The 12,127-nt window shown below is 48.3% G+C and overlaps 1 protein-coding gene across 1 annotated transcript in view; it reads right to left on the bottom strand.

The window, feature by feature from the left end:
- LOC311117432 (unconventional myosin-VIIa-like) overlaps positions 1-12,127 on the bottom strand; it is a gene marked incomplete at both ends in the record, with an annotated part of 81,862 nt that overhangs the window by 22,599 nt on the left and 47,136 nt on the right. Inside the window, 6 exons of the mRNA XM_084192364.1 lie at positions 2,616-2,789; positions 3,100-3,219; positions 6,380-6,506; positions 6,874-7,034; positions 7,624-7,794; positions 8,009-8,140. Of these exons, the coding sequence (XP_084048490.1) occupies positions 2,616-2,789; positions 3,100-3,219; positions 6,380-6,506; positions 6,874-7,034; positions 7,624-7,794; positions 8,009-8,140 (885 nt within the window). The remainder of the gene's footprint in view (positions 1-2,615; positions 2,790-3,099; positions 3,220-6,379; positions 6,507-6,873; positions 7,035-7,623; positions 7,795-8,008; positions 8,141-12,127) is intronic.

Below are 12,127 nucleotides of genomic sequence, written 5' to 3'. Positions count from 1 at the left end.
CACCTCATCAGGACTATTCAGTGTGATGTTTCTACACCTCATCAGGACTATTCAGTGTGATGTTTCTACACCTCATCTGGACTCTGCAGTGTGATGTTTCTACACCTCATCTGGACTCTGCAGTGTGATGTTTCTACACCTCATCTGGACTCTGCAGTGTGATGTTTCTACACCTCATCAGGACTATTCAGTGTGATGTTTCTACACCTCATCAGGACAATTCTGTGTGATGTTTCTACACCTCATCAGGACTATTCTGTGTGATGTTTCTACACCTCATCAGGACTATTCAGTGTGATGTTTCTACACCTCATCAGGACTATTCAGTGTGATGTTTCTACACCTCATCTGGACTATTCAGTGTGATGTTTCTACACCTCATCTGGACTATTCAGTGTGATGTTTCTACACCTCATCTGGACTCTGCAGTGTGATGTTTCTACACCTCATCAGGACTCTGCAGTGTGATGTTTCTACACCTCATCAGGACTATTCAGTGTGATGTTTCTACACCTCATCTGGACTATTCAGTGTGATGTTTCTACACCTCATCTGGACTATTCAGTGTGATGTTTCTACACCTCATCTGGACTCTGCAGTGTGATGTTTCTACACCTCATCAGGACTCTGCAGTGTGATGTTTCTACACCTTATCTGGACTATTCAGTGTGATGTTTCTACACCTCATCTGGACTCTGCAGTGTGATGTTTCTACACCTCATCAGGACTATTCAGTGTGATGTTTCTACACCTCATCAGGACTATTCAGTGTGATGTTTCTACACCTCATCTGGACTATTCAGTGTGATGTTTCTACACCTCATCTGGACTATTCAGTGTGATGTTTCTACACCTCATCTGGACTATTCAGTGTGATGTTTCTACACCTCATCTGGACTATTCAGTGTGATGTTTCTACACCTCATCTGGACTCTGCAGTGTGATGTTTCTACACCTCATCAGGACTCTGCAGTGTGATGTTTCTACACCTTATCTGGACTATTCAGTGTGATGTTTCTACACCTCATCTGGACTCTGCAGTGTGATGTTTCTACACCTCATCAGGACTATTCAGTGTGATGTTTCTACACCTCATCAGGACTCTGCAGTGTGATGTTTCTACACCTTATCTGGACTATTCAGTGTGATGTTTCTACACCTCATCTGGACTCTGCAGTGTGATGTTTCTACACCTCATCAGGACTATTCAGTGTGATGTTTCTACACCTCATCAGGACTATTCAGTGTGATGTTTCTACACCTCATCTGGACTATTCAGTGTGATGTTTCTACACCTCATCTGGACTATTCAGTGTGATGTTTCTACACCTCATCTGGACTATTGAGTGTGATGTTTCTACACCTCATCTGGACTATTCAGTGTGATGTTTCTACACCTCATCAGGACTATTCAGTGTGATGTTTCTACACCTCATCAGGACTATTCTGTGTGATGTTTCTACACCTCATCAGGACTATTCAGTGTGATGTTTCTACACCTCATCAGGACTATTCAGTGTGATGTTTCTACACCTCATCTGGACTATTCAGTGTGATGTTTCTACACCTCATCTGGACTATTCAGTGTGATGTTTCTACACCTCATCAGGACTATTCTGTGTGATGTTTCTACACCTCATCAGGACTATTCAGTGTGATGTTTCTACACCTCATCTGGACTTTTCAGTGTGATGTTTCTACACCTCATATGGACTATTCAGTGTGATGTTTCTACACCTCATCAGGACTATTCAGTGTGATGTTTCTACACCTCATCAGGACTATTCAGTGTGATGTTTCTACACCTCATCTGGACTATTCAGTGTGATGTTTCTACACCTCATCAGGACTATTCAGTGTGATGTTTCTACACCTCATCAGGACTATTCAGTGTGATGTTTCTACACCTCATCTGGACTCTGCAGTGTGATGTTTCTACACCTCATCTGGACTATTCGGTGTGATGTTTCTACACCTCATCAGGACTATTCAGTGTGATGTTTCTACACCTCATCTGGACTATTCAGTGTGATGTTTCTACACCTCATCAGGACTATTCAGTGTGATGTTTCTACACCTCATCAGGACTATTCAGTGTGATGTTTCTACACCTCATCTGGACTCTGCAGTGTGATGTTTCTACACCTCATCTGGACTATTCGGTGTGATGTTTCTACACCTCATCTGGACTATTCAGTGTGATGTTTCTACACCTCATCAGGACTATTCAGTGTGATGTTTCTACACCTCATCTGGACTCTGCAGTGTGATGTTTCTACACCTCATCAGGACTATTCAGTGTGATGTTTCTACACCTCATCTGTTAATGGTTTTTCCTCTAGCATTGCTGCTGTGGTTATTATAGAGTTATTGAACTCTTGACAAAGAATCGTTCCGCCTTCCCTGGGTCTACCAAACTCCCTGTATCCCAATCCAACCTCTAGCCCCTAACTTGTGGAGATTTGAGATGATGAGATAGGATTCTGCTCTATGGCACCAATTCCACCTAGCCTATCAGATGGCAAGTTCCAGCTCACCGATGTCTCTGAAAGTAGGTGGTCAGAGTGAAAGATAACAGGGGGTGAATAAATTGTACTAACAATATTACTGATTACCTTTTCATAGAGAGCCACGTAGAGAGAGAAGCCGAAGGTGTCTTTGAGGGAGACCTTCTCAGAGAGGAACTGGCAGATCTCCTTGGAGGTGGAGGCGGAGTCGACAGGCAGGCTGAGGGTGCGACCGTCCATCAGGGTCACAGACACAGCAATGGGCTTCTTAGACTTGGTCGCCTGTCAGTTAACACAACACAGGTCAGAGGTCAAAAAGCTGCTATCTAGAACCTAAAAGGGTTCTTCGGCTGTCCCCATAGGAGAACCCTTTGAATAATTATTTTTGGTTCCAAGTAGAACCCTTTTGGGTTCCATGTAGAACCCTCTGTGGAAAGGATTTTACATGGAACCTAAAAGGGTTCTACCTGGAACCAAAAATAGTTTTTCAAAGGGTTCTCCTATGGGGACAGCCGAAGAACCCTTTTAGGTTCTAGACCTAATCTAGAGAGTCATATTTAGAGTTTACTGGATGTCTGTAGATCCCTCTCACCTCTAGTTCTAGCCAGCTCGGAGGCTCCCCACGGACTCCATTGGCTACGGTCCGCCTCAGTCTCTTAGCACAGTAGGGGGCATAGCCCATCGGCCCGAAGCGGATAAAGCTCTGGAGGAACTGGAGGAAGGAAGGACAGGACAACGAAAGTGAGAAAAGGAAAAGCAGAAAATAAATGTTCATCAGGGTTTCATGATCACTAGGATCTGGTGCTAAACCTCTAGAATCTAATGTACTATCAGGCCGGTGCTACTAAACCTCTAGAATCTAATGTACAATCAGGCCGGTGCTACTAAACCTCTAGAATCTAATGTACTATCAGGCCGGTGCTACTAAACCTCTAGAATCTAATGCACTATCAGGCCGGTGCTACTAAACCTCTAGAATCTAATGTACTATCAGGCCGGTGCTACTAAACCTCTAGAATCTAGTGTACTATCAGGCCGGTGCTACTAAACCTCTAGAATCGAATGTACTATCAGGCCGGTGCTGCTAAACCTCTAGAATCGAATGTACTATCAGGCCGGTGCTCCTAAACCTCTAGAATCGAATGTACTATCAGGCCGGTGCTACTAAACCTCTAGAATCTAATGTACTATCAGGCCGGTGCTACTAAACCTCTAGAATCTAATGTACTATCAGGCCGGTGCTCCTAAACCTCTAGAATCTAATGTACTATCAGGCCGGTGCTACTAAACCTCTAGAATCTAATGTACTATCAGGCCGGTGCTAAACCTCTAGAATCGAATGTACTATCAGGCCGGTGCTACTAAACCTCTAGAATCTAATGTACTATCAGGCCGGTGCTACTAAACCTCTAGAATCTAATGCACTATCAGGCCGGTGCTACTAAACCTCTAGAATCTAATGCACTATCAGGCCGGTGCTACTAAACCTCTAGAATCTAATGCACTATCAGGCCAGTGCTGCTAAACCTCTAGAATCTAATGTACTATCAGGCCGGTGCTACTAAACCTCTAGAATCGAATGTACTATCAGGCCGGTGCTACTAAACCTCTAGAATCTAATGTACTATCAGGCCGGTGCTAAACCTCTAGAATCTAATGTACTATCAGGCCGGTGCTACTAAACCTCTAGAATCTAATGTACTATCAGGCCGGTGCTACTAAACCTCTAGAATCTAATGTACTATCAGGCCGGTGCTACTAAACCTCTAGAATCGAATGTACTATCAGGCCGGTGCTACTAAACCTCTAGAATCTAATGTACTATCAGGCTGGTGCTAAACCTCTAGAATCTAATGTACTATCAGGCCGGTGCTACTAAACCTCTAGAATCTAATGCACTATCAGGCCGGTGCTACTAAACCTCTAGAATCGAATGTACTATCAGGCCGGTGCTACTAAACCTCTAGAATCTAATGTACTATCAGGCCGGTGCTACTAAACCTCTAGAATCTAATGTACTATCAGGCCGGTGCTACTAAACCTCTAGAATCTAATGTACTATCAGGCCGGTGCTAAACCTCTAGAATCGAATGTACTATCAGGCCGGTGCTACTAAACCTCTAGAATCGAATGTACTATCAGGCCGGTGCTACTAAACCTCTAGAATCTAATGTACTATCAGGCCGATGGTAAACCTCCAGAATCTAATGCACTATCAGGCTGGTGCTACTAAACATCTAGAATCTAATGTACTATCAGGCCGGTGCTACTAAACCTCTAGAATCTAATGTACTATCAGGCCGGTGCTAAACCTCTAGAATCGAATGTACTATCAGGCCGGTGCTACTAAACCTCTAGAATCTAATGTACTATCAGGCCGGTGCTAAACCTCTAGAATCGAATGTACTATCAGGCCGGTGCTACTAAACCTCTAGAATCGAATGTACTATCAGGCCGGTGCTACTAAACCTCTAGAATCTAATGTACTATCAGGCCGGTGCTACTAAACCTCTAGAATCTAATGTACTATCAGGCCGGTGCTAAACCTCTAGAATCTAACGTACTATCAGGCCGGTGCTACTAAACCTCTAGAATCTAATGTACTATCAGGCCGGTGCTAAACCTCTAGAATCGAATGTACTATCAGGCCGGTGCTACTAAACCTCTAGAATCTAATGTACTATCAGGCCGGTGCTACTAAACCTCTAGAATCTAATGCACTATCAGGCCGGTGCTACTAAACCTCTAGAATCTAATGTACTATCAGGCCGGTGCTGCTAAACCTCTAGAATCTAATGTACTATCAGGCCGGTGCTACTAAACCTCTAGAATCTAATGTACTATCAGGCCGGTGCTACTAAACCTCTAGAATCTAATGTACTATCAGGCCGGTGCTAAACCTCTAGAATCTAATGTACTATCAGGCCGGTGCTACTAAACCTCTAGAATCTAATGTACTATCAGGCCGGTGCTAAACCTCTAGAATCTAATGTACTATCAGGCCGGTGCTACTAAACCTCTAGAATCTAATGTACTATCAGGCCGATGGTAAACCTCTAGAATCGAATGTACTATCAGGCCGGTGCTACTAAACCTCTAGAATCTAATGTACTATCAGGCCGATGGTAAACCTCTAGAATCTAATGTACTATCAGGCCGGTGCTACTAAACCTCTAGAATCTAATGTATTATCAGGCCGGTGCTACTAAACCTCTAGAATCTAATGTACTATCAGGCTGGTGCTACTAAACCTCTAGAATCTAATGCACTATCAGGCTGGTGCTACTAAACCACTAGAATCTAATGTACTATCAGGCCGATGCTAAACCACTAGAATCGAATGCACTATCGGGGTGATTCAGAGTTGAGATAAGCGTGCGCAACTCAGATACATATTTTGTGTAAATCATTAGTTGATGTCATTGGAAGACTTGCGCACACATTTGAGTTAAGCGAATGCATGGATTTTAACTCTCAATCAGCACATATATGAGCCATGCACTGCTCCAGGTCCAGCCACCTTGATGAAGCGTTCAGTGGGGGGGGAGACAGGAGGATCTACCTTGATGAAGCGTTCAGTGGGGGGGGAAGACAGGAGGATCTACCTTGATGAAGCGTTCAGTGGGGGGGGGGAGACAGGAGGATCTACCTTGATGAAGCGTTCAGTGGGGGGGGGGGGGGAGACAGGAGGATCTACCTTGATGAAGCGTTCAGTGGGGGGGGAGACAGGAGGATCTACCTTGATGAAGCGTTCAGTGGGGGGGGAGACAGGAGGATCTACCTTGATGAAGCGTTCAGTGGGGGGGGGAAGACAGGAGGATCTACCTTGATGAAGCGTTCAGTGGGGGGGGGGGAGAGACAGGAGGATCTACCTTGATGAAGCGTTCAGTGGGGGGGAAGATCCCCAGACAGATGGACAGGAGGATCCAACCTCGGTAGAAACTGCTGCGGTTCCCGTTCTCCTGCAGCTGCTTACAGATCTGACAGTAGATCTCATCTCTACATGGAGAAAACAGAGGAACAGAGAGAGAGAGAGGAAAGAGAGGAACAGAGAGAGAGAGGGGAAGAGAGGAAGAGAGAGAGAGGAAAGAGAGGAACAGAGAGAGAGAGAGGAAGAGAGGAAGAGAGAGAGAGAGAGGAAGAGAGGAAGAGAGAGAGAGAGAGGAAGAGAGGGAGAGAGAGGAAGAGAGAGAGGAAAGAGGGGAAGAGAGAGAGAGGAAAGAGAGGAAGAAGAGATGACAATATTTGTATCATTGTTCATCATGTCCACATTTTAAGCAAAGGGTCAAAATCTACTCCGGTTTATTGCAGTGCAAAGGTTTTGTATTGATCTACATCTATCTGTCCAGCAGCCAGAGCCACACACCTGAGGTCTCTTCTGACGATGGCGTAACCCACGATGATGTGCAGTTTTTCCAGCGCGGTCATTGGCCGGTCGAGGGTGGGTCCCTCTCCTACCAGTATCTCGTCCTCCTCGCTGATGGTCTGCACAGTGGGCGGCTTGGACACCTCTTCCCCGTCCTCTGACTGGGAGACACAAGATCATCCATCAAAGAATACTCTATTGTTGCAGACCGCCTCTCTGACCTCTCGGCTAGCTGGCTGGCACACATTTTTTACATTTTAGTCATTTAGCAGACGCTCTTATCCAGAGCGACTTACAGTTAGTGCATACATTATTTTTTTATTTTTCATACCCCCCGTGAGAATCGAATCCACAACCGTGGCGTTGCAAACGCCATGCTCTACCAACTGAGCTACATCCCTGCCGGCCATTCCCTCCTCTACCCTGGACGACGCTGGGAAAATTGCGCGCCGCCCCATGGGTCTCCCGGTCGCGGCCGGCTACGACAGAGCCTGGATTCGAACCAGGATCTCTAGTGGCACAGCTAGCACTGCGATGCAGTGCCTTAGACCACGGCGCCACACCATTTGAATGTTTGTCTAGATGTTGTGGCTTTACTGGGCCTCTGGATCTGTAGATCCTGGGCTCATTGCTCAGTTGTAGTCAGAAGTGGTACCCTATTCCCTATATAGTGCACTACTTTTGACCTGGGTCCAATAGTGCACTGTATAGAGAATAGGGTACCATTTCAGACCCAGTCCTCAGTCTCACCTCCTCCTGGATGATAGAGGGTTTCCTCGTGCCCCTAGAGGGAGAGGCTGGGACCTCCTCAGAGATGGAAGACGTCTTTCTACCCCCACTCAGCAGGTTAGTGAACGTAGAACCCTTCCTGGCTCGGGGCGTCGCGTCTACGGCCGAGGAACCCTTCCGGTTCAGTATCACCTGAGGACCACAAGGGATATAAACATTCAGGCTTTATTGGGGTGGTTTCCCGGACACAGATTAAGTATAGTTCAGGCTTTATTGGGGTGGTTTCCCGTTGACTTGTTAGTCCAGGACTAGGTTTAATCTGTACTGAATGTACTGTTGTCTCCGGCTGGAGCAGCCTGCTATGTAAGTTTAATTATCACATAAATCAAATCAACAACAAAGTCACCTCGTCAGGTTTGGCAGAGGCCTTGCGGTTCCGGGACAGCATGTCTGTGAAGGTGGAACCCTTCCTCCCTTTAGGAGCAGGTTCCTCTGGTAGCGTGGAGACCTTACGGTTCTTCTGGTTCCTCAGAACCCTCTATAAGAGATTAACGTTAATGAATTAACCCTCTACAGGAGACATGGTCAAAGGAGAACATTCACTGAAACAGTCAACCTCAGTTGAGAAACAAACTAGGAAACAAATTAAAAGAAAACAACAGACAATATTCAGTTAGAGGATAGGGCTGGTTAGAGGATAGGGCTGGTTAGAGGATAGGGCTGGTTAGAGGATAGGGCTGGTTAGAGGATAGGGCTGGTTAGAGACTAGGGCTGGTTAGAGGATAGGGCTGGTTAGAGGATAGGGCTGGTTAGAGGATAGGGCTGGTTAGAGGATAGGGCTGGTTAGAGGATAGGGCTGGTTAGAGGACAGGGCTGGTTAGAGGACAGGGCTGGTTAGAGGATAGGGCTGGTTAGAGACTAGGGCTGGTTAGAGGACAGGGCTGGTTAGAGGATAGGGCTGGTTAGAGGATAGGGCTGGTTAGAGGATAGGGCTGGTTAGAGACTAGGGCTGGTTAGAGGATAGGGCTGGTTAGAGGATAGGGCTGGTTAGAGGATAGGGCTGGTTAGAGGATAGGGCTGGTTAGAGGATAGGGCTGGCTAGAGGATAGGGCTGGTTAGATGATAGGGCTGGTTAGAGGATAGGGCTGGTTAGAGACTAGGGCTGGTTAGAGGACAGGGCTGGTTAGAGGATAGGGCTGGTTAGAGGACAGGGCTGGTTAGAGGATAGGGCTGGCTAGAGGATAGGGCTGGTTAGAGGACAGGGCTGGTTAGAGGATAGGGCTGGTTAGAGGACAGGGCTGGTTAGAGGATAGGGCTGGTTAGAGGATAGGGCTGGTTAGAGGATAGGGCTGGTTAGAGGATAGGGCTGGTTAGAGGATAGGGCTGATAGAGGATAGGGCTGGTTAGAGGATAGGGCTGGTTAGAGGATAGGGCTGGTTAGAGGATAGGGCTGGTTAGAGGATAGGGCTGGTTAGAGGATAGGGCAGGTTAGAGGATAGGGCTGGTTAGAGGATAGGGCTGGTTAGAGACTAGGGCTGGTTGGAGGATAGGGCTGGTTAGAGGATAGGGCTGGTTAGAGGATAGGGCTGGTTAGAGGATAGGGCAGGTTAGAGGATAGGGCTGGTTAGAGGATAGGGCTGGTTAGAGGATAGGGCTGGTTAGAGGACAGGGCTGGTTAGAGGATAGGGCTGGTTAGAGGATAGGGCTGGTTAGAGGATAGGGCTGGTTAGAGACTAGGGCTGGTTAGATACTAGGGCTGGTTAGAGGATAGGGCTGGTTAGAGGATAGGGCTGGTTAGAGGATAGGGCTGGTTAGAGGATAGGGCTGGTTAGAGACTAGGGCTGGTTAGAGGATAGGGCTGGTTAGAGGATAGGGCAGGTTAGAGGATAGGGCTGGTTAGAGGACAGGGCTGGTTAGAGGATAGGGCTGGTTGGAGGATAGGCAGGTTAGAGGATAGGGCTGGTTAGAGGATAGGGCTGGTTAGAGGATAGGGCTGGTTAGAGGATAGGGCTGGTTAGAGGATAGGGCTGGTTAGAGGATAGGGCAGGTTAGAGGATAGGGCTGGTTAGAGGATAGGGCTGGTTAGAGACTAGGGCTGATTGGAGGATAGGGCTGGTTAGAGGATAGGGCTGGTTAGAGGATAGGGCTGGTTGGAGGATAGGGCTGGTTGGAGGATAGGGCTGGTTAGAGGATAGGGCTGGTTAGAGGATAGGGCTGGTTAGAGGATAGGGCAGGTTAGAGGATAGGGCTGGTTAGAGGATAGGGCTGGTTAGAGGACAGGGCTGGTTAGAGGATAGGGCTGGTTAGAGGACAGGGCTGGTTAGAGGATAGGGCTGGTTAGAGGATAGGGCTGGTTAGAGGATAGGGCTGGTTAGAGGATAGGGCTGGTTAGAGGATAGGGCTGGTTAGAGGATAGGGCTGGTTAGAGGATAGGGCTGGTTAGAGGACAGGGCTGGTTAGAGGACAGGGCTGGTTAGAGGATAGGGCTGGTTAGAGGATAGGGCTGGTTAGAGGATAGGGCTGGTTAGAGGACAGGGCTGGTTAGAGGACAGGGCTGGTTAGAGGACAGGGCTGGTTAGAGGATAGGGCTGGTTAGAGGATAGGGCTGGTTAGAGGACAGGGCTGGTTAGAGGACAGGGCTGGTTAGAGGACAGGGCTGGTTAGAGGACAGGGCTGGTTAGAGGACAGGGCTGGTTAGAGGACAGGGCTGGTTAGAGGATAGGGCTGGTTAGAGGATAGGGCTGGTTAGAGGATAGGGCTGGTTAGAGGATAGGGCTGGTTAGAGGATAGGGCTGGTTAGAGGATAGGGCTGGTTAGAGGATAGGGCTGGTTAGAGGATAGGGCTGGTTAGAGGATAGGGCTGGTTAAAGGATAGGGCTGGTTAGAGGATAGGGCTGGTTAGAGGATAGGGCTGGTTAGAGGATAGGGCTGGTTAGAGGATAGGGCTGGTTAGAGGATAGGGCTGGTTAGAGGACAGGGCTGGTTAGAGGACAGGGCTGGTTAGAGGATAGGGCTGGTTAGAGGACAGGGCTGGTTAGAGGACAGGGCTGGTTAGAGGATAGGGCTGGTTAGAGGATAGGGCTGGTTAGAGGACAGGGCTGGTTAGAGGACAGGGCTGGTTAGAGGACAGGGCTGGTTAGAGGATAGGGCTGGTTAGAGGATAGGGCTGGTTAGAGACTAGGGCTGGTTAGAGGATAGGGCTGGTTAGAGGATAGGGCTGGTTAGAGGACAGGGCTGGTTAGAGGATAGGGCTGGTTAGAGGATAGGGCTGGTTAGAGGATAGGGCTGGTTAGAGACTAGGGCTGGTTAGAGGATAGGGCTGGTTAGAGGATAGGGCTGGTTAGAGGACAGGGCTGGTTAGAGGATAGGGCAGGTTAGAGGATAGGGCTGGTTAGAGGACAGGGCTGGTTAGAGGATAGGGCAGGTTAGAGGATAGGGCAGGTTAGAGGATAGGGCAGGTTAGAGACTAGGGCTGGTTAGAGGATAGGGCTGGTTAGAGGATAGGGCAGGTTAGAGGATAGGGCTGGTTAGAGGATAGGATAGGGCTGGTTAGAGGATAGGGCTGGTTAGAGGATAGGGCAGGTTAGAGACTAGGGCTGGTTAGAGGATAGGGCTGGTTAGAGGATAGGGCAGGTTAGAGGATAGGGCTGGTTAGAGGATAGGATAGGGCTGGTTAGAGGATAGGGCTGGTTAGAGGATAGGGCAGGTTAGAGACTAGGGCTGGTTAGAGGATAGGGCAGGTTAGAGGATAGGGCTGGTTAGAGGATAGGATAGGGCTGGTTAGAGGATAGGGCTGGTTAGAGGATAGGGCTGGTTGGAGGATAGGCAGGTTAGAGGATAGGGCTGGTTAGAGGATAGGGCTGGTTAGAGGATAGGGCTGGTTAGAGGATAGGGCTGGTTAGAGGATAGGGCAGGTTAGAGGATAGGGCTGGTTAGAGGATAGGGCTGGTTATAGGATAGGGCTGGTTAGAGGACAGGGCTGGTTAGAGGACAGGGCTGGTTAGAGGATAGGGCTGGTTAGAGGATAGGGCTGGTTAGAGGATAGGGCTGGTTAGAGGATAGGGCTGGTTAAAGGATAGGGCTGGTTAGAGGATAGGGCTGGTTAGAGGATAGGGCTGGTTAGAGGATAGGGCTGGTTAGAGGACAGGGCTGGTTAGAGGACAGGGCTGGTTAGAGGATAGGGCTGGTTAGAGGATAGGGCTGGTTAGAGGATAGGGCTGGTTAGAGGACAGGGCTGGTTAGAGGACAGGGCTGGTTAGAGGACAGGGCTGGTTAGAGGACAGGGCTGGTTAGAGGACAGGGCTGGTTAGAGGATAGGGCTGGTTAGAGGACAGGGCTGGTTAGAGGACAGGGCTGGTTAGAGGATAGGGCTGGTTAGAGGACAGGGCTGGTTAGAGGATAGGGCTGGTTAGAGGATAGGGCCGGTTAGAGACTAGGGCTGGTTAGAGGATAGGGCTGGTTAGAGGATAGGGCTGGTTAGAGGATAGGGCTGGTTAGAGGACAGGGCTGGTTAGAGGATAGGGCT

The sequence above is a fragment of the Coregonus lavaretus genome (genome assembly GCF_964263955.1).
Source record: "Coregonus lavaretus genome assembly, contig: HAP1_SCAFFOLD_1941, whole genome shotgun sequence".
Taxonomy (NCBI): Eukaryota; Metazoa; Chordata; class Actinopteri; order Salmoniformes; family Salmonidae; genus Coregonus; species Coregonus lavaretus.
This window is presented reverse-complemented; position numbering and strand designations above follow the sequence as displayed.